At 34.7% G+C, this 21587-nt stretch overlaps 3 protein-coding genes, 1 long non-coding RNA gene and 1 pseudogene across 10 annotated transcripts in view; 2 read left to right on the top strand and 3 right to left on the bottom strand.

Moving 5' to 3' along the window:
• Positions 1-1463: 1463 nt before the first annotated feature.
• LOC142552293 (COP9 signalosome complex subunit 7-like) lies at positions 1464-6105 on the bottom strand (annotated as a pseudogene).
• A 3035-nt stretch (positions 6106-9140) lies between these two features.
• Positions 9141-10244, top strand: LOC142552309 (uncharacterized). The gene is made up of 2 exons (XR_012821729.1): positions 9141-9285; positions 9600-10244. It is a non-coding gene; the product is annotated as an uncharacterized LOC142552309 (long non-coding RNA).
• A 242-nt stretch (positions 10245-10486) lies between these two features.
• On the top strand, positions 10487-11258 carry LOC142513841 (nitrate regulatory gene2 protein-like; the record flags this gene model as incomplete). Its single annotated transcript, XM_075619743.1, is given in 2 exon segments — positions 10487-10640; positions 10643-11258. Coding segments are annotated over 2 exon segments (549 nt in total), but the record flags the coding sequence as incomplete, so codon positions are not given.
• A 743-nt stretch (positions 11259-12001) lies between these two features.
• Positions 12002-13484, bottom strand: LOC142552285 (phospholipase A(1) DAD1, chloroplastic-like). Its single transcript, XM_075662014.1, has one exon. The coding sequence runs from the start codon at positions 13393-13395 to the stop codon at positions 12058-12060; it is 1338 nt and encodes a 445-aa protein (XP_075518129.1). The 5' UTR covers positions 13396-13484; the 3' UTR covers positions 12002-12057.
• Positions 13485-15176: 1692 nt separating this feature from the next.
• Positions 15177-21587, bottom strand: part of LOC142552200 (glycine--tRNA ligase, chloroplastic/mitochondrial 2-like) — a 42725-nt gene continuing 36314 nt past the window's right edge. For 5 of the 7 annotated variants that reach the window (XM_075661922.1, XM_075661891.1, XM_075661906.1 and 2 more), the window contains 8 exons: positions 21257-21347; positions 21069-21173; positions 20585-20623; positions 20022-20111; positions 18392-18493; positions 16111-16192; positions 15912-15997; positions 15177-15571 (listed from right to left, as the gene is read on the bottom strand). In XM_075661922.1, the coding sequence (XP_075518037.1) occupies positions 15473-15571; positions 15912-15997; positions 16111-16192; positions 18392-18493; positions 20022-20111; positions 20585-20623; positions 21069-21173; positions 21257-21347 (694 nt within the window). In that variant the 3' untranslated portion in view covers positions 15177-15472. Of the gene's footprint in view, positions 15572-15911; positions 15998-16110; positions 16193-18391; positions 18494-20021; positions 20112-20584; positions 20624-21068; positions 21174-21256; positions 21364-21587 lie in introns of those variants that run through there. The other 2 variants (XM_075661899.1, XM_075661930.1) reach the window with 2 other exon arrangements.

Below are 21587 nucleotides of genomic sequence, written 5' to 3'. Positions count from 1 at the left end.
AAATATTTATTTTATACATCGATATTCCAATCACAATGTCATGTATGCCACATCAAGTCATCACATAAGGCATATAGACACATATTTCCAATCAATTCAATCAAACATATATCATATGATACAGATATCTGTCGTATGTTATCCGATCGCAACATACCTCAATTCTTCGTTCCAGTTGATGTAGCTTGAAGATATCAGTATAACAATCTATCTACATCAATAACATATTTATTTCAATCAATAACATCAGTCAAAATCAACAATATAAGTTTCAAATGTCTTTTGAAACTTTGAAAATTCATGTCAAATCGAAATCATAACATAATTCGATTCCGACTTCGAATACGAGTTTCTTGTCGGTTATTCTACCATATATAGAAATCTCGACTTCAAATACATGCTATTTCAGCACTTTAATATTTAGAGCTGCTGAAACTAAAAGAAATTTACCTCAAAAAGAAGCTCTCGACGCGAAGATTCCGAATCTATAATTTGTTTCGCGTTTGGACAACGTTTCAAAGTGATTTCGGACGATAGAAATCAATTTATTTCTTTTTTCGAAGTTGCTAAATGAGGAATGAAGAAGAAATGAATCAAAAGACTCATTCTTATCTCCACCGCTCTCGCGCTCGGGCAGTAAAATTCTCGCGCCCGAGCGCGAGACATTCTGTCCCCGAGTGTCAATTGCACCGCGCTCGGGCGGTCAAAAACTACCGCTCGGGCGCGGAACGTTCTGTCCGAGCACTAACATATTCTACACTGGCGCTCGGGCGGTCATCTTCTATCGCTCGGGCGCCAGATGTTCTGTCCAAAATATTGGTTTTGTATTGTATTGGCGTCCGGCTTCTCCAGTCGAGCTCTTACAACTTCAATTCTGTTAATTAATCAATATCTAGTACGATATTTCATTATCAACACTTATTTTCTCATTTTCATGGTCATGCTATACAACATATACATAATCACATGACAATTTCATAAATTATCGATAATTATCATAGGATTTACGATAATATGATACACGGTCCTTACCGTTACAGTTAGATTCTTTATAAAATGAATGTCTACTAAATTTTATTATAAAAATATAATATTACATATTAGATTTTAATATAGTGTAGTTATATTGGAATAATTTATTTTTCATCAACTTTTTTCCAACAATTATTATGTTTATATTTTTATTTCATTATTTTATTTTTTTCATAAAAATAAGGATATCACTTACCTCACCGGATGCGGCGGAGATGGTCCATCTCCAGCGTGCTGTGAGGGGGTGAAAGCCATAAAAGAAATGGCACGAACGGCGGCGGAGAAAAGATGTTGCAGCTGCGTGAAAGCTGCCGCCAACAGGCATGCGGACTTGAAGGATGAGGTGGCGCAGAGCCTTCCGGCAAAGTGTGGAATTTTGTATGTAAGATATTAAAAAACGTGGAGCCAATCACGCTTTATCGACCCCAAATTAAAGTAGACATTTACTTCATGGTTTTCAACCTGAAGATACTGGCCCGGAGGAATTTTGTAGGTAAGATATTAAAAAATATATGCTACGCTAAATGACATTAACTAAAAAAATTGCCGAGCAAATAGAGTGTTGCACTGAGTCTTGCATCACCTAAGACAACGATTGAATATTCACCATATGCCCTGTTAAGGGACAAACAAAGCGCATTGACTCGGTGTATGAATCTAATAGATAAATAACCAATTCTACAGATGATATTCCTGATGACTCGCCGCAGCTCTGTCCACGCAGCGAGAATATGCATTACCACCAATTTTCATAAAAAAGTTGAATGGTGACATTTACTCGCATCACAAATCTACATCCGTTCCTCGTCAAATAAAAAAATATAAATTACACGAGCCCGATCTAAGCTAATGCTATCAGCACATAGTCAACAAAAAGTCAGTGCAGAAAGGTCGTCTCGTCTTCTAGAGCAGCAGCGATCCAGATGTTTTGCTACCATGATTCTGAATAAGGAAATGGCCGACTTAATTGCCTGACCAGTTCATCCTGTGGTCCAGGTTAAATCATATCTCCTCAACCTAGAGGATGTCGTCTCCTGTACATTATTCTCGAGTGAGACAAGGAGACACATCAGATGTATATTGAAACTCAAGAGAAGTGCTTGATTCTTAAAATATTATAATTTTCCTTCACTGCTATCCCTGTGCCACAATATATTTATTTCAACACAACATTCAATAAATTTGAAATAGGCATCGTGGCTGAAGTGGAGTGGAGAAAATGTAGCGTTGATACAAGCTTCTTGTGCGAGAAAGTATTAGAGAAGGTTAAAAGAAACAGCACAAGAAGTTATGAGTGTAGGACATTTTGTACTTGAATGCTAAATTCGGAGGTCAGGATCTCAAATGCTACCTCTTTGGTCGGCTGCGATCTTCCTCATAATCCATCACTCCACCGAGAGTTCAGAAAAGATCTCTTCATGCCCTCGGAGATCAATGTAGGCCTGCTTACATTTTGTAACTTCTGCCACAATGTAAGTAAGACATATCGACCAACATGTCTAGATCTTAAACTCGCACTTGCCACACATCAACATATCACATAAATTCTAAACAGTACGAATCTGAGGATAGGTCATGCCAAAACATTTTCTATAAAAACTTTGAAGATGTATTCAGCATTCAGAAAGGTTAGTCGCCAACTTAATATACAAAATTATTTTTATAAAAATTGTTCTTTAGAGACAAACAAGTAAATAGTCAGATTTGTCTATAACACCTTAGAGTGGATAACCAGTAGCAGAAAGTATTAAGGCTCCATTAAATAACTGAAAACTTCGGACAGATCCATAAATCAATCTTAGTACAACTTCTTCTTGTTAAAATTTTCAGGTTACACAGCATTCAAGTTGGCCACTATAATGTGCAAAGCTGCCTCACAATATCTCTACTGATAGCCAGGAAGACATGGAATTAAACGAATGACTCTTTGAAACAGAAAATATCGTTTCTTTACCAGAGGAAAGTTGATCTGACCTTTGCAGATTGTGCCTTTTTCACTTCTTCCACTCTTTCATCAACTTCCTTTCTATGCTTCTTGTCTATTTTACTCATGGAATCTGCCCATTTGATTTTTCTTGAATGGAAACAAGAAGATTGTCTGATGTTGACAACCTAAGAAATTATAAACCAAGATTTGCATAAATAAATCTAACTAGAAGGAAAAAACAACATGAGAAAAAACGATAAGAAACATATAAAATGAGAATCATGCTAGATGTATCGTGCAACATAAAATGTGTAATATAACACGATAAAACAAGCTGCAGACGGCTTCTGCTAAATCAGACTTGTACAAACATATCAACTACCAGATTTCATTTGCAAGATTATTTGAGTACGGTGAAAAGTAATCTTGGCTAGGATGGAGCGAGCGGAAAAAGTTGAAACAGGGGACGCACGTAGGAATTTGAACACAAGGCATCTCTTGCATAACTTCGCTTCCTGGAAACCCGAGAAAGGCAATAAAACATCTAAAGGTGTGCAACGATGTCAAGCGACAGAGGCAAGTTTCAAAAGGACGCACCAGTAGTTTAGGAGTTCTAATTCGTATCAACCTCCAGCCTTAGGCGAAGTTAAAAAAAAAACAAAAAAAAAAGCTATATAATTATCATAAACTTTATCATTTTCATGCTTGAATGGTTTTTATTTCAGTTTCTCTGCGCATAGCAAGAACCTTCGGAGAGGGACATGTCAAAGATAGCAGTCATAAATAAAATTAATCAGGAAGAGATATTACCAATTCGCTAGCGCTTCGTTCATACTACTCAACTGTTCAGGTCTGAGATCCCTCCCTGCAGCAAATTGTACCTACGAGCTTGAAGAAAGCCTAAGTTAGAAGCCAATTGTTGTCAAACATGGAGAAGTTCGTACGACTGACAAAAATAAATCAAGACCTCAAAGCATCTCCGCAACTGATCAAGCTTTCCTCTTATTATTCCCTGTCCATAAGAGTAAGAACAAAATTAGCTTATTTATCTTTGAAACGTCTTCAAGTGAATATCTCTTTATATCATATTGCCAAGATCCCATACCTTTTTGTGTACAGAACATAAAAGTTTCAAATGTCAGAAGAACGAACAAGAACAAGGTCAAATCTGTACTAAGGAATAAAAAACACAGCAGACCAACCCGTGCAATGAAATGTTATCTTTCACTGCAAGTCCGTTGTCTTGATAGATGTGACATTAAGGGCGAAGTAGCTAGTCAGAGATGAAAAGCAGAAACTTACCACATACATGCAGCCGCTAATGAGGAAATCTTCCAACCCCCGAACATTAGTGACATCCAGCTCCTGCATCAATGTATCATATGGCAATACCTGGGCAAATCAATTTTCATTAAAGGAAAAGTTGAACTGCCTCCAATAAACTTAAACTTCAAAGTGATGTAGCATGTAGTAAAAAAATGTAATTTAAAATAAGCATACAAGTGTAATTACAAAACAGGGATGGCATCATAGATGCCACATAAACTTCTCATCTGTCTTATAAATTTAACCTTGAGAGAAAATAAAGGAGACAGGTACATCTGCATGAACACTTTTGCATCTAGATTCTAGATACATCAAATATACTTGCTCATTTCAAATTCAAACAAGAAACACATATTTTTCAACTTAAAGAGTAAAGTCTCCACCATGACAAAACAAGGGACAGATCAAGTGAGGACGTAATCTCCTGCATCGTTTACGGTCACTCGAGCACACCTAAAAAAGGTTTCATGGATCCTACCTTGTTTGTCTCAGCCAAAGTAAGCACAGTCAGCTGCTTCAGCTTTAGGACTTGATCAGGAACTAATTGTGGAAGACGATGTGAGTCACCTGCATGACATAATTATCTGTAAAAGTCGTCCACGAAGAGGAGAAACTCCCTTGAAAAAGGTATAAATAGAGCTACCATTGCTTTAAGTCAATACACGTTATGACTGCCTATCTGTAAAAGATATAAATATTGCTAATACAACAAGAATGATTCTTATTGCCCATAAATACCCGACGATCTATTTCCAAGAATCAAATTGCAACTGCAGAAGGTAAAATTTCTTTTGCAAATGCAATACAGGCATCAATAGCTATGTAGAATGCAAGGTTCCATGAAACTTAATCAATTATTAAAGTAGAGAAGGTGATTCAGCCAAAATAAACCCAGACAGTTTCATCCTGGAAACTTTCATCAAGACAAACCAAAAAACAAAACTGAATAAAGATTAGGCAACTCTGTAGATGAAATTAGGACAAATTGAGAATTCAAAAGACTAAATGCTTACTCTTGTATTCACTCCATGTACCATACGCATACATCCGGAGCAATTCACGATATATACTATTACCAGTTCCTTCAAGCTGCACTTCAATTCAACCGTTAAGAAACATCAATCAAGAAAAACCAAGGCCTTAAGAGTTTTAACAATAGAAAAGGAGTTGACTCAAAAGGCCTGGGCACGAAAACTCTATCTTCCATTTTGACTCCTATTATTAATCCCCCTATGTAGCAAACTTAGAACCTGAAGACCATTCCAAGAAAATTAAGAAGCATGGTGCTACAGATACCCTCTAGACGAGATCATTAGCCCAGAAGTGTAGACCATGAGAAACAAACGCACAATCTTTAATCCCAAAACTTAATACAGAAAGAATTCGCTAAAAATCACAAGCCAAACTCCGAAATCCAACAGTTTGACCGATCATACGACAAATCGAAAAACATTCCATTCCAACTCGCAACACTACATATAATCAATACATCAATCAAGAAGAAAAATACACGAATCCGCAAGGTATACCTCAATGACGGTCGGAACCGAGAGAATTTCGGAAAAAGCAAACAATGATGGATGAGAAGTGGCCTCAACGATAACATCAACGAGCTCCGAGCCCTTGAGACTAGCCGCCTGCTTCACAAAGTAATCTATGAGCTCTGCTTGCCTTTGTTCAATGTCCATTTCTACAGGTTCCGCTGATCCAACTTACTAATGGCAAGCTATCCGGAGCATCTGCGCCTAGATTTTAGAGATTTTGGAGAGGAGATTCTCCGATTTACGGATCTTTTTTTTTTCGTAGGATTTGGGATGCAAGCAATAGAATGCAAATTCCGACGATGAATGGTTCTCTTTTATAAAAGGATCTTTATTTGTTTATTTCGATGGACGTGAGACTAATCAAAATGGATATTAAACTTGAAATTTTCAGAAAGCAAAATTTGCACAACTATATATTATGCAAAACAAAACATCAATTCTTTAATTTTTTTAACTAAAAGGATCTTTATTTAGTTTTTGGTTAGGATCAATATTTTATCGCATTTTTTTCAATAATTGTTTTTCTTCTTTTTTTTTCCATAAACCACGATGAAACTTAAAACCTCAACTTTTGTATGTATTGAATAAACTTTTAGACTTACTTCAGTAGTCTGGTAAGTCAACAAACAAGTATTATTAGAACCAGATTGAGCACACGGTTCGAGTGAGAATCGGTTATGGTCCTATTAGAACACGCTTAAAAACCATTTTAACGGTAAAGAAGATCCAAACAGGTCAAGAACGGTCAGATCGATTATAAATCGGTAAACCTATGCATACTAGACGGAAAGAGCATTATTTAATTTGAACTAGTTACATTGCTTTTATATTTGTATATGAGTATTTATTGATTTTATTTTGTTTCAGGTTAAAAAATTGATTCGGAAAGTACTTTGGGAGATGAATGAATAGGAATGCAATGTGGTTACTGGTTAGTGATCTTATTTATAGTATCTGGGAGACCGGGCTTACACTATGATACTCCAGGTGTATCATAAACCTTGGATCATGTGAGTATTTGGTTGATCTGATACTCGCCAACATTTTTTGTCCTCGTTTTGTCAATGAGGATTTTGGCCTTTCCTTTTGCTGCAAGGATTTGATTTCTCAACTTGGGTTCCGGAAGCACTTTATGACTTGATTCAACTTGTATATTCCACTTCTCAAATTGATTCCCATGTTGTGCACATTGACTAGTTTAAGGATCTTATATGTGTGATTAAAAAATAATTTGAGATGTTTAACAAACTTATTAGCTACTTGAAAAGAAAAGAAACCATGATTTTTTAAGATTTTATTTAATCTATATACCTATAAAAGTGCGGATAAATGACATTGTTTTCCAATTGTGCAATGACAAAATTAACCTTCTATACACACTTCAATAATAGGATGTAACTCATATATTAATTTTATCAAATAGATCATCTTTATACTACATTTACGTGTTTTGTCCTTTTAATTTTCTCACTACATTTTTTTCCAATGATTTTATTGTAATTTTGTAATTATATTTTAAGTGAAATTTCTAGTTAAGTAATAAATTATAGTATCACAAAAAGATATATGAAAAATTTATAACTATATGTGCAATATTAGAATAACTAACATATTTTATGGATTTTTTAACAAATAATAGAAAGTAAAGAGTTTAATTTTAATTTTAAAAGATAGTACGATTTCAAAAAAATATGAAAAAAATCATCTATAACGAATATATATGTTATAGCCATAATTATTTTATTAAATTGTATAACTAAAAAATTACATGTATTACTTATAAAATCAATCATCAATCAAAATTTTGAATATGTAATTCATGAAAAGAGATTTAATGAGAAATAAAAAGATTCTAAGTTATTTTCTACTGTAAAAATAATATATGATATAATCCTTATAATAAATATAATTATAATGATAATTGATTAGCATTTGTCAATGTATTATAATTTTTACATATGATATTTAATATCTTTATTTAGTTATTTTGAAATCAATCTAATTAATTCAATAGATACAAAAATAATATTTGTTTATGAAAATTTATTTATTTTTTTGTTATATTTCACATTTTAATGATGAAAATCATACCAATAGTTTAAAATCTATATTTAATAATTATTATATGAGTTTATTTGATATTTATGATATAATCTTATTTGAATGTGCATTTCTTTACATATGTTATTTATTTATTATTTTAAAACTTATTTAACAAGAAATTAATAGTCATAAATGTTAGTCTATGAAAGATCGATATAAAAAATTTATTATCTATGATACAAAATTGTAAAAATAAAAAGTAAAAAAATTCTTTAGGAGGTTAAATTAAATATTATGAGTTATATTTTACTATCAATATTACTATTTAATTTGTTTTAATATTATTTTTATGAGTTAGTCACAGTGATTTTAAATTGATAATTATTTGTTTTTAGTATGCTTCGCTTTTGCAGATTATGACATTGATAAAATCCATAATTTGGTTGATTTTTAGGTTATTATGCTTTATATATGGTGTTTGAATATATAATTTTTTTTAAAAATATTGTTTCAGTTCATTTTGTTCTATATATTATGTTCATTACAATTTATTATATAACATAAAATCAACTGCTTGAATTTTAATTTGTGAAACAATTTTGAAAGTAAGTTATATAAGTTCTTATAAATCGTCTAATAAGATAAAAAAAATTAAACCTAGATAAATAACAAAATTATTCAAATTGTTTTTTAGAAAATCAAATTTTTTTAATATAATTGATATTACGTGCAACGTACGTGCATCATATTAGTATTTTAAAAGACTGAAATTTCACGCAAAATTAATTTCATTTGAAATATATCCTGGCAAACTGATCAAATACTAACAGTTAATTCTTTGGAATTTTCAATTAATTAATTAACTGGGGTTCTAATTTAATTATCCTTTCAATCATATTAAGTGATCAGAATGTATCGGATTATTTAAATCTTCTAAATATTATATGATTATATTTGAAATCTAAAAGTGCGTGATAGTATATACAGTTAATAGAATTATTTTGGACAGTAGGTCTTTTATGAGACGGTCTCACGAATTTTTATCCGTGAAACGGGTTAACCCTACCGATATTCACAATAAAAAATAATACTCCTAGCACAAAAAGTAATATTTTTTAATGGATGATCCAACTAAAAAATCCGTCTAACAAAATACGACCTGTGAGAGCATCTCACACAAATTTTTGCCAATTTCGGATCTTACAATATTTGTAAAGGAGAATGTGCGAATGAAAATAAATTGTTTTTTTAAAACATAAGTTCATCTTCGGGAAAAAATAGTTTTCACAAAAATGGCTTGAAAGTTTGTGCCCTTTCTGATATCCCAAAGGGTATTTGAATGAACATCGTTGGAGTAGAAATCTACAGAGACCGGGAGAGATCAGCTTGATCGTAGCTTCAAACAACTGAAAAGTAAGCATAGCTATTGCCTATTGGATTCTTGGTCCAAGATTTCCTTTTCTTTTTAATATATATAATTCTCAAGCGATTGTTCTGTTTCTTGAAGTGAAATATAGCTGATTCTATGCTATTCTCAGGAGATTCTAATTTGTCCCAAAACTGCTGTCTTTTTTCCCACGAATATTTTTTTAGATTAGTTATCAGTTGGACTCTTGATCTTACCAGTCAATGCTAAACGATTCACATATATCTTTGAATCACTATTGTGGCATGTACTAGGAAGTTGCTTCTTGGTTAATTTTAATTGTTTTTGTTTTCTCTTACAGAGACAGTCTATCATTCCAGTGGAATGTTGAGTAATCTGAGTTCAAGCTGGACTTCGAAGCCTCCATTGGCAGTTAAATACCGGTTCGAACCCAATTCAATAGACCAATCTGTTGGTCCAATGAGTCTTTGCTCCACCTTGGAACGACTCTTATCAGTGGGAAAATAAATTATATCAAGAAGTGAAGGCAATGGATCTGCATCTCAATATTAACCATTTTCGACTAATCCTTGGATCTTGTTTTGTTGTTTCATAGACGCCACAGCTATCAATTTCATAAAGCGATCCCTTTTCTTGATTGCATTTCTAGTAATGAAATGACCAAACCGTGCCTTGAAAAATCTAGAAGAAAGATTATATAGACTTGCAACATGTGCCTTTTTAGTGGGCGGCGGCGGCGGCGCCATATTGGTTGTCTTAGCATATCGATAAGCCTTTGTATGAAATGAAAAATACTCTGAATTCTATTTGTTTGAGGAGTGATAAGTACAGCCTGGAATCATCTTTAGGATTTCAACTTAGAACATGATGTGTGGGCCTGCTTCCAAAAGACCTGTCTTTTAGTTTCCAGCTCGTGTGTGCCTGTCATTACCTAAAAATAAAACTGATTATAATGAAAATTTTCGACTCGGGCAAATTTCACTTACCACGTTTCGACCTATTCATCAATTACAAGGTGATCCAATTAACATTAAATCATGTACGTTGAACATGGGTCTGTCTTAATTAGGTAATTCTGTAGGTTCCATTGTAGCACCAACGTCTGACCTGCACAAGCAGGCGACACGTGATCTTGAATCGGCTGTATCAACTTGGCATTCCGGTTTCTTTCGCCAAAGTTTCAGCGTGATTTTGTCTGCTCTCTCCATGGCTGGTTTAGACTAACCCTCATCAGTCATCCCCATTCACACCGAGGAAAATAATAGGGAGCTACCAGAGGTTTTTGCTTTCTTCGATGAGTGGAAACTTGCAGGCGACCGACTCCCAGATACAGTTGCATCCGAAGCCATCAAAAGCTTCGTCAACGCCGTTCGTTCAATATCCCTGAACAAATAGAGGAGCTCAAGATCAAGAAACACACAGAAAATACATTAAAGGAACTCGAGAAAAAGGCTTCCTCACTAAGAAACATAGACAGAAAACATTACCACTCTTACTCAATGGTTGGCATAGGACTTCCTGATACAGGACCAGATAACGGACACATTTTGGATGCTAGGGACCCCCTGGCTGATAAAAAAGCAGAACTTGCAGCTTGCCAGAGGCGGGTTGACGACGAGATGCTTAAACACTCTAAGGCAGTCGAGGTGACCCGATCAATGAGACTGAACAACATTCAAACAGGGTTGCCTGGAGTTTTTCAAGCCATGACCAGTTTTTCTTCATTAATCACCGAATCCCTCGAGACGGTTTGCACCCGTTCGTATGCCATTAAGTAACGCTTAAGATTAAATTATGCTCCTTTTTTTCCCTTTCTCCTAATGGGGTTGGTTATAAGATAGCAATAGAAAAGGCCAGGTAATTTACACGACTTGTTTTTTTTTTTATAAATACGTAAATGTATGGAATTTTGCAGCTGTATTCACCCCATTTTGCTTTGTGGGGATGATATATTGTCTGTGTATAGTAGGAAAGCGCTTGTACTAATATTGTATCAGAGATCCACCTTTGCCATGTGGCATTCCAGTATCAAGTTCTTGTTGTGCTTTGGAATTTTACCCGATCAGTACATGCGGTGATCCCTAACTCGTAATGGTCACATTTGTTAATTAAAGGGAGTCGAAAGAAACATTTCCCTTTCACAAATCATCTTTTAAGTTCGTGTTGTGTATTAACAGATACAGAAAAACGAAGAGAACACGAAGTGATGCTTAGACTACTACTACTATCTCATTTATCAGACGAATAGCACGCGTTTGTTACGATCCACGTGTATATGAAATTTTAAATATATTTGCCACCAACCTTTTGGTCAAAGTGGACGTGGGAGGGATTTGGATTTGAAAAGACAACGTTTGATGCTGTGCATTTTTTACACGAGATGATCATATGATCATCTTGTGGACATCATATCATATAAGATAAATTTTAAAAAATTGTCAAATTAAACGAGATGATCACGTGATCATTTCGTGTAAAAAATGCACAACACTTGGTACTGTGTTTTCAATACAGTAGAAAATCCAAATCCATGTGGGAGAGATCATGGGTTTTAAACACACCCCAGCTTGATATATATATAAAAAAACACGACTCAAAATAATGCATTTGTAAATAAGACATATGATTATTGGATATACACTTGGAGTGAGTAATATTCCAAAGGATAAGGTCAAATTCACCTAAATGGTAGAGCAATACTCGGACATGGTTGACTAGAGAAAAAATCCATGCCCATTGTGTGTGTAACCTGTAATACACCCAGTGGGGTAAAAAATAATTGTGTGTTTGCACCGACTTTAACTGGGATAATTCTTCCCGAAAGTTTTGTTCATCATTTTTCTTGCGGTAGCGCGGAACGGGCAATTGGAACCTACGAACCCGTCAACCAGATGAAGGTACGTTTTAAGATCATGACATGTGCCGATGTCGTTGCCTTCCACGTACGGAGAGTCTCGGCTGCTCAGCCGCAGCTCGCAGCCGACGTTTGCGTATACTAGCTGGCTGTCCTCAGCCAGTTTCTCAATCCATCCGCCCAGACCCGCTGTCGTGTTTCTTTGGAGAAGTTTATCAGGACACTGTGTCTGTGCTTTGTCGTCAACCACTAATCCAGGTACTTTTGTGATCAGGTCGTCGGAATTGACTATGCGTAGTATTTTAGTCCCTTGTTTCTCCAGCTCACACCTGAAGCTCCAGTTTCCAACTCTTGGCCCTGCAAAGGAGATTACGGTGACAAGTGGTGAGTTTTTGAAGGTTTTTTTGATGTCGTATGCGGCGAGAGTGGCCAACGCTGCCCCGAGTGAGTGGCCGGTGATGGTGAAGCTCAATGGCTCGTTTTTGTACTTTTCCAGGATTCTTGATATCTCATGTCTCACAAGATTTTGTAAACTCTGTCGTGTTTTGAAGATGGAGGTGTACAAACTCAGGAATCCACTCGCCACCATTGGCTCCAAATCAGATTCGGAGTTGGAATTATAATGTGGCAATGGAGTTAAGGTTGCCCGAAAATTTTCTAGCCACTCCAGGCAGGTAATCGTCCCCCGGAATGCAATGACCACGTCTCGCCTCCCGAGTCTGGAAATCTCATTTTGATCACGACACACAGCCACAAATCCGATCCAGCTCGATTGCATGGCCACCCAAGCTGGGGCTCGTTCGATCCACCGTGGAAGTTGTATCCCAGAATTGACGGTAAGATTCTCGGTGACTTGATATCCAGTCTCCTTGAATCCAGACTCATTGAGTAGGTTTCTTTTATGGTAGCGACAAGTAGCATATGATGAAGATGAAGGATTAATATCACATGCTCGGTAAGCTGCCTCCACGAACTTACCATAACGGATAATCTCAGACCTCAGATTATTGTCGAGAGGATCGAGCAATCCTTCCCAATTCTTGATTCCTTGGTAATCCATCCACCTCTTGCTAAGCTTCACCGGGGTAGATGAGGAATTTGGTTCAACATAATTCTTGAGAAGACGGGAGTACTTTTCCAATTTGGGTAGAGCTTCAATCCTCATGCATATGGTTTTCTTTGTGGGTTTTGTATCAATAAGAAACGAGTGCCTAAAGTTTTGAGATATTGTTGCATTTGTTGAGTTGCATTGCCTTACATATTCACTAGTTGAAAGCCTCATGCTGACCGCTGAGTTACTGTCAACAAAATGCCGTGATCTTGCACACGAGGGCTTGGAGATTGATCGAGCATCTTTTACTTGATTTAACTTGTTGTGGGGTTGGCGTGTTTAGGGATTAGTGATTTTTGATCTTGCAAGAAGCATTTAGTGGGCTTTTATAGCAGGAAAAATAAATCATAGGATCATGAGGTGAGTGCACATTTTCCAGTAGGAACGCGATGATTAAGTCACGTACAATTAATATATCCTAGCAACTTTCAACACCGCCAAAGTACGTTTATGGTCAATGGCGAAACAATTGATTCGTATATCATGTGATTCGAGTGCATATCACCTCACCCCCAAGATTGAAAAGACTTCGATTCTCCTAGCTAGCACAATATGATATCTTTCGATAATAATAAAATATTTGACGTGAGAACTTAATTGTTTCATAAAATTGGCTTAACGATTGGAATATAAAAGTCAATTGTACTTTGTTTTAAAGTCATGCATCGGCACCTCCCCAACAATCTTTTACTAAGAGAATATGTTTCAAAGTAATTGTATATTCAAGGTGCAGATAAAAAATTTTAGATTTGGGGGCCCCGCAGGAATACTACGTAACGACAGTGTGTGGCTTTTTCAATGCTACCAATTTCAAGTGGAGTTCGCTGGTTTCGCTTTTTGGTATGTGCGTTAATTTCCTAAAAGTTTACATTTGAGTGTGAAATTCCAAAAATTATCTTTTAACTAATTTTTTAAAATCTTTTTCAATACAACAAAATGAGTGAAGTTTTTTTGAAAATTTAGATTATAAATTCATAAAAGATGTTCAAATTTAACGTCAATATATAAAAAATTCAGTAATTATTAACACCACTAAACCCAAGGGTGACCAATAAATGAAAATTTTAAAACAAACTTGAAAATGATGGTTATCAAAGAAATCAAACCAAACACCACTAGACAGGTGTCTTACCATATAATCTACATTCCCGTATCTTACCATCTAAGCGACATTCTTGAACATTAAGTTGACTTGACTGTTTTATTATTATTATATATAATGTATAAAAAAAATTGTATATAATAATAAAAAAAATTAAAAAATTTGGGGGACCTTAAGTCAAACAAGTAGATCCGCCGGTGTATATTCTTTTTATTTCAAACATATCCATAAAAAAATATTTGTATCTATCTCGAAATGTTTTTTTGTATGTTGTATTGATATTCTTTGTATTTCAAAGTGACATTAATTTTATTTTCTCTCCAAAAATCCGAAATTTTTCCAATTTAGTATATATGGTTACCGACATGCGTCTGAAAGTATTAAATATGAGTTCGTAAATTAATTTGGTTGTTTCGAAAGGGACCAATAATATATTTATTGCCAACATGGAAACAGAAACCACTTTTTCAAAAAAAGAATCTAACGGCCCATATTTAACAGGATGCCGGAGAGTGTGGACAAAGCCCTCAACATGGTCACCCAATTATATCACGACACGTACCCGAACTAATTTGAATGTCTTGGCTGATTAAAACTAAAGTATTTAAATCATATAAATTTCTTTGCATTTTAGTCCTATCAATGCATCTCATCTCGATTAAGAGTGCATGACACCATTTGATTAGAAGAATAAAACGTTGATTGATTACATACGCTCGAGCTAAAACATATCTATATTTATGTTGTCTTTATTTATATAGGTAATTTTTTAAAAATTGAGAAGTCAAACTGACTTTTGATTCGACTTGTATTGAAGTATTTATTATGTTGTCAAAACATATGAGAACTCGAACAACCTAGAAACCCACCTGATTGTCGTCGCGAGGGGCAGACATAATGCTTACTTTTCTGCAAAATTCTTCATTTGGAAAGTTGGAACACCACCAACGGACATAAAGAGGGAACAAAAATGTATGTCGACTCAAAAGGGGATAAACACTAAAGTAACCACTTGCCAACACGACCAGGTGCCTTACAAAATTGAACTTGTGTTTCTGACCTGCTACACATAAGCTACAAATTTGCATATTTGGTGTCCCATTCCTCTCTTACTTGGACAGAGTAAAATACAGAAATTGACTGAATCTAGAAACCTGGCATAACTGAGAGGTCTGCTATTCCCTTCGGAAGGTCTGAAATTTGCCGTAGGAGTGCAAGCCTGTTCATTCTGATTCTTTCATCTTCCTGCATGCAGAATATGAATGGGAAATGGGAAATGTGTGTGAACTGAGCATACCATCATCTTCGTACGTATTTTCAAAATGGGAGAACATTAACAAGAGAAAACGGAGAAAATATCTGGACTGCAAGCCTTTGAAATGTTTAATACTTAGGACTTAGAGCTCTAAATGTGACAGTGAATATCAACCTCGAGGCTATATATTAATTACAGAACATTTGGTTGCCTCGGTTTATGTACAAAACCTAGCTCTGTGGATATGAAAAGATATCTTTACACCAAAAATGAGCTATGCAGCAAAAAAATGGATAGGTGCTTTAACATTCATATTAGAAGGGTTCATACCACCATAACAAAAACATTATTGAAGAAATCTTCCAAAGGTTGCACTAGGAGGCAAGATTCTTTAACAAAATCATCCACTTCCATGTCTGCTATACAGATGCAAGGGAGGTAAAATAAAAGAAGCAAATTTGTCAGAATCAGTTCTATCACTAAATCAATTCGATATATGAAACTAGTAATTATCAGAGAGAGAGGGAACCTCGATGTATTTTACTCCTTAATGATGAAAAAGTGCTCCACAAAGCTCTCTCTTCCATTGATACAAAAGCTGCCTCGTTCACCTGACAGGAAGCTTTCTCGTCAGTGAGTAAAGATGTTTAAAACTGAAAAGAAAAAAATTAGATGCCGCCTAAAACAATAATAACCAAACGCATATATAACATGACTATGAGCATCCATCTGTCTAAAGCACATATGAAAACTTAGGGCGTCTACAGACCATTCCGATTGCCAAATCATAAATTTGGGATGTGCATAAAACTAAAAAAATAAGCGAGAAAGCTGAAAGAATGATGGATTCTCGTCGTATCTGGCTGATAAATAAGTTCATGTGCTTTTGTACTAAGTTAGTGCTTCAAAATCACCGTATGCAAGGTCCTCTAGTATCAAATGAACCCATATTACCCAATTCATAGCAGCCCGACTAGAATTCAGATGAACAGCACATAAAATTCATTCCAAGGCAGAAAAGGGAAACTACTGAAAACCATTTGGTCCCCCAACATACTTCATGAGTCATGCAAGCCACTTGGACATATCAATATAGCTCCTCAACAAACAATTGCGAGAGTGGCCCGTAATGAAATTCAAATTCAAAGTATTCAAATTCTAAAAGATTCTCCAATACAATTTTTATCAAGTTAAGTTATATGCGCCACGAGGGTGTGAACAAGCCATTATCAGACTGAGCTTTTAAATTTTTTAGACTCATATTTAAGCTTTTTATTTTAACTCAAGCCTCTCATCAAGTCAGTTCTAAAGTTGATCTGGTTCAAAGAAAAATACAAATAAAGACATCCTACATCGTATGCTGAAGAGAAGGTTGATCAATTTTTCAACCACAAAATGTTATTATACATGAAAATAAATTTTATTTTAATATAGGTATTATACTAAGTAATTAGTATACACAGAGAGAGCTAGACATTTTTATGAAAGGGTGGTGACATTTTTTTTTCAACTAATTACTAAATATAACTTTAAAATATAGGTATATTGTTTCAACATTTACCAACAAAATAATATTAATTATATAAACATATATCTGTAACACAATTGATTCTAAAAAATAATCTTAATATAGTATAATAAAAATTCAAAATAAATTACTTGAGAATAAAAAAACTAGAATGCCAAAGTTTCCAATACTTTATCAGTTAATCTATTAACAGAATCTAAAGAATTGTTTCTTAAAATAAAAAAATCAATTTTTTATTACTAACAATGAGCCTATATAAGACATGCCAATTGAAACAAAAACAATAGTTAAATAATCAAACAAAACTACTCAAACTCATTTGATCATCCATGGTTTAAAAAAAAAAGAAGAGAAAATTAAAAATATGATATTGATAAATCAACTTTTACAATTCTGTGAGCAAACTATTAAAATTAAATTGAACTGAAACTAATACAAAACAAAAATAACTCACATCAAGAATCATCAATAATTACTAAATATATTGAAATAAAATAAATAATGAGTATAATATATATCAACAAAGCTTTATTTTGCAAAAATACCATATTGGGTTATAATCGATTGTAAGAGACGAACAAATTTAGAATTTTTACCTTTAGTTTACAATTTGAAATTTAAGAAGAAATTAAGAAAAGGGCGTAATCATATTTTTAGTTTTATTACTTTATTTTATTTTTAATATAACATTTTTATAATTAGAAAATTTTATAAGAAAATTGAGGGCGTGCAGGCGGCCTCAAATCTGCCCCCCATCTCCCCCACTAACCGCTTAAAAGCCCACGTTCTGTCATATAAATAAATAATAATAATAACAAATAGCTACTAAGTCTACTAATGAATTTTGAACAAGCATATAATAGTTCAAGCGACTCATGAGCCAATGATTCATCTTTCATACCTAATTTCAACAAGCATTTTCTTGTATTTATCCAGAATTCCACATGATTCTCTAAAGTTACACGACAAATGTTAGAATTCTTATAGATCACCACAATTCCACAAAACCTTAGGTCTACCCTTCCTCTATAAAGCACTCCAATGTTACAAAGTAACATCACAAAATCTGTTATCTTCAGCAAGGCCTATCCTCGTTGAAATTTCTATGCCCAACTAGGACCAATAATTTAAGTTCTCCAGACCTACCCTAACCTTCGCAAATGATAACCATAAATTATCTAAACATGCAAACTCTTGTGAACTTAGTTTTAAATATTTTGAGAGGAAAATAGAGGAGAATTAATGAAAATGCACAACCAAGGGTTTCAGAGGATAAAATTACCACCAAATCATCATTGACATCCTTTCCGCGAACAATTCTTGTTGGACGAGAATATGCTTCAATAACTTTGGGCAGCATTTCACCTTGTGATAAGGCTTCCATCTGCAAAGAGTGCCAAATATTCACACCCATTAAAAAACAGTCTTAATCATGCATTTTAAGATTCAGCTGAAGCATCCCACAACAGTAATTTTCAATCTTTACCTGATATATATCAACTTTCTTGATAAAAATTTACAAAACAAATTGATTCCAACAAAAGAACAAAAAGATTCTACACTCAAAAATGAAACATTAATGAAGAAAACAATTATAATACTAAGCTGAAGATTTGTCTATCCAATTATTATCTTGGATGATTAAATGAAACTTACCTGATTGGGGTTGACTAAGGGTGTCTCAGGAGAGGATGGGTAGCCAATGACGGGTGAAAAGCCGGGTGTTAAGATGGATAGCATTCATGAGGGTAAGCATGGGAGTTTGACTCAAGAGGTGGAAGGGGTTGATGCCATGCGTTCGTCAGGATTGGATGGCAGTAACGATTCTCTCTCTAGGATGGAGGTTGAGAAGGTGCTTTTAGTGAATGAAGTAGGTACAGGTCGAGGTCTAACAATTTCAGGGAGTTAAAACGGTTGAATTTTGGGATTAACTATGAGAAAATATCGATTCAAAAGGGATCTGCAATGGTTAAATGAAGATTTTGTCTTGAAATATAAGGGGAGGAGGTTCGGGTAGACGTAGGGGATTAATTAAATAAATAACGCGCAAATCGAGGCCGGACATTGTTGTTCTTTAAGAAATTAAAAGAGTAGATAGGAATTTCATTGCAAGCAATTGGAAATCTAGGTTCGTTACGAAATGCTTTAATTTGTTGAATAGGGAGTTGGAGTTGGAGTTGTGTGATCCACCTTTGTTGAATGCAAAGTTTACTTGGTCAAATCTTAGGGCTTCCCCTATTTGTTATAGGCTTGATAGATTCTTAGAGAGGTTGATGGGTATTTTTCCATTTTACAGACAAATAGTTTTTCCAGAATTACATTAGATCATTTTCCGTTAATTTGACACTTTGAAGGCAAAGTGGGATCCAACTCCTTCCAGTCGAGAATATGTGGCTAGATCATAAGAACTTTAAATCAACATTCTCATCGTGGTGGAATAACATAGATCTTCAGGGTTAGGAAGGGTATAAATTCATGAGGAAGCTTAAAATAATAAAAAGTGATCTTGAAAAATGGAACGAAGAGGTCTTTCGGAATTTAGGAATGAGATATGTCGAACTTGAAAATAAGATTCGACGGTTGGATGACTAGGGATTGAAGTTTTATATGCAGTTAATGTGATCCGATCTTTTGTCGTTTATTGTGCAGACCTCTTGTCCGCGTTTTGTAAATACGATAACTACAGTTTTATTATATAATATATTATCATTTCCTGAAAATAAAAAGAATAATTTTGCATTGAGACTAATTAACATCGTGCACAAGTTAAGTTTCATAGACACGCTAAAAAGAACATATATGATGATATTATTACTTAGTATTTGATAGGGCAACTGGCAGACCAATTCTTAACAAAACATTAAATACTTACCTTCCTTTCCACTAATAATGAGAATAATGACATCACTTACTCTGTGTGCAGACATAGCTGCCAGAGAAGGCCTATTTCCACGCTCAGCGAGAACAGAACGAACCACTTCTGGACTTATTCCTTGGTCAATCTGTCGAAGATTGGTCAAACTCATGAAATTTGTTCAGTAACATAATGCAACTACAAAATATAAAAGCTTAGACCTGATTCCAAGCTTACACAGATGCCTGATCCCAAAATTTAAAGGACAGAAAATCGCTGCTTAAACAATATTCTATTCAGAAGACCTTATAAGCAAAATTCAAGATCTCATGTCCAGCAAGAAAAAATAAATTATTGTTAAAATTATTATCGCTAGGTATGGCACATCAAATTTTTTCTTAAATGCGGAAATATCTTATTTTAATCTTTGCATTGAAATAAGACCCAACAGCATCAATTTTTGTTTGAACCAGTTGAGTGATGCACGGTCCGTTTTCAATACCAACTCAGAAACTATTTCTTTCTGGTGAATGTCAAGGAATTAAATCCTCTGGAAATAAAATATAACAAAGCAAACACCGTTCACAGGAAATAATTTTCCAAGATATTGTATCTACATACCAAAAGTTGTTCAAGTCTTCTCAACACAAATTGTTGCACCTAAAACGAAAGAGAGAATAGTCAAATTTTGATTAATTGAAGGCTGAAGCAGAAAACAGAAAAAAAAAATTCGCATGTCAAGTGCACTACATCGTGGCTAATCTGTTTTATTTATTTATTTATTTAAGCAGACATATCTGACAAGGACAGTGAAATAGACCAAAGATTCTGTAAAAAAAATGCTAAAAGTTCTAATCTTAGCAAGCTACCAATTTGCAAGTGTTTATTCATCAATTTAATTGGTTGCAAGGTGACAGATTGCTATCTGTTAGAGGATTTTAAAAAAGTACGGAATTTCATGTCACCAATTAGGGAATAGAGACCCAATTAAAGTAAGACCCAAAGGCTAATTATGAAGCCTTTGGTAAAAATGTGAAAAATGGCTGGTTATTACAACTGCTTCATTTTCTAAAACATTCTTGAGTTGGAACAAACAATACCGTACATCATCAATTGTCTGTGACTCTACTTCTATGGGCTGGAGTGCAGCAGCAAGCTCTAAAGAATTTCTTAGCTCCAAATTCCGGTTGGTTTCTACCAACAATTGCACCTACAACACACCAAGGCAGTATTATGATGACGATCATCGGTCAAAATGGGATTCCGATGATTGAAAAACAGGCTTTGACATACAAGACCATAAGAGATTCTTCGCAGACCAAAGGGGTCGTTGGTTGAACTTCGTTGGCAACCAGCAGCAAACAACCCAACAAGGCTGTCCAATCTGAGGGAGTGTGGCACTGAAATCTTTGAGAGAACGAAAAAAAGGAAAAGGAAAAGAAAAAGGAAAAAGATTCCCGCAGAAGATCGCACAGAACAGGCAACGTTATTGAGGAATGCAGGTGTGGGGGGTTTGCTACTGCAGATGTTGGAGGCGATATGCTCTATGAGCAAAAAATTCTACATCGCCATATTTTTGGAAAGTACAGAAAGTGTCTAAAACAAATAGTTGGATGTGTTAACA

The sequence above is a fragment of the Primulina tabacum genome, chromosome 1 (assembly GCF_025594145.1).
Source record: "Primulina tabacum isolate GXHZ01 chromosome 1, ASM2559414v2, whole genome shotgun sequence".
NCBI lineage: Eukaryota > Viridiplantae > Streptophyta > Magnoliopsida > Lamiales > Gesneriaceae > Primulina > Primulina tabacum.
This window is presented reverse-complemented; position numbering and strand designations above follow the sequence as displayed.

Excerpts from the sequence above, each read along its gene's own strand:
- LOC142552285 (XM_075662014.1), bottom strand. The coding sequence starts at position 13,395 with ATGAGGCTTTCAACTAGTGAATATGTAAGGCAATGCAACTCAACAAAT.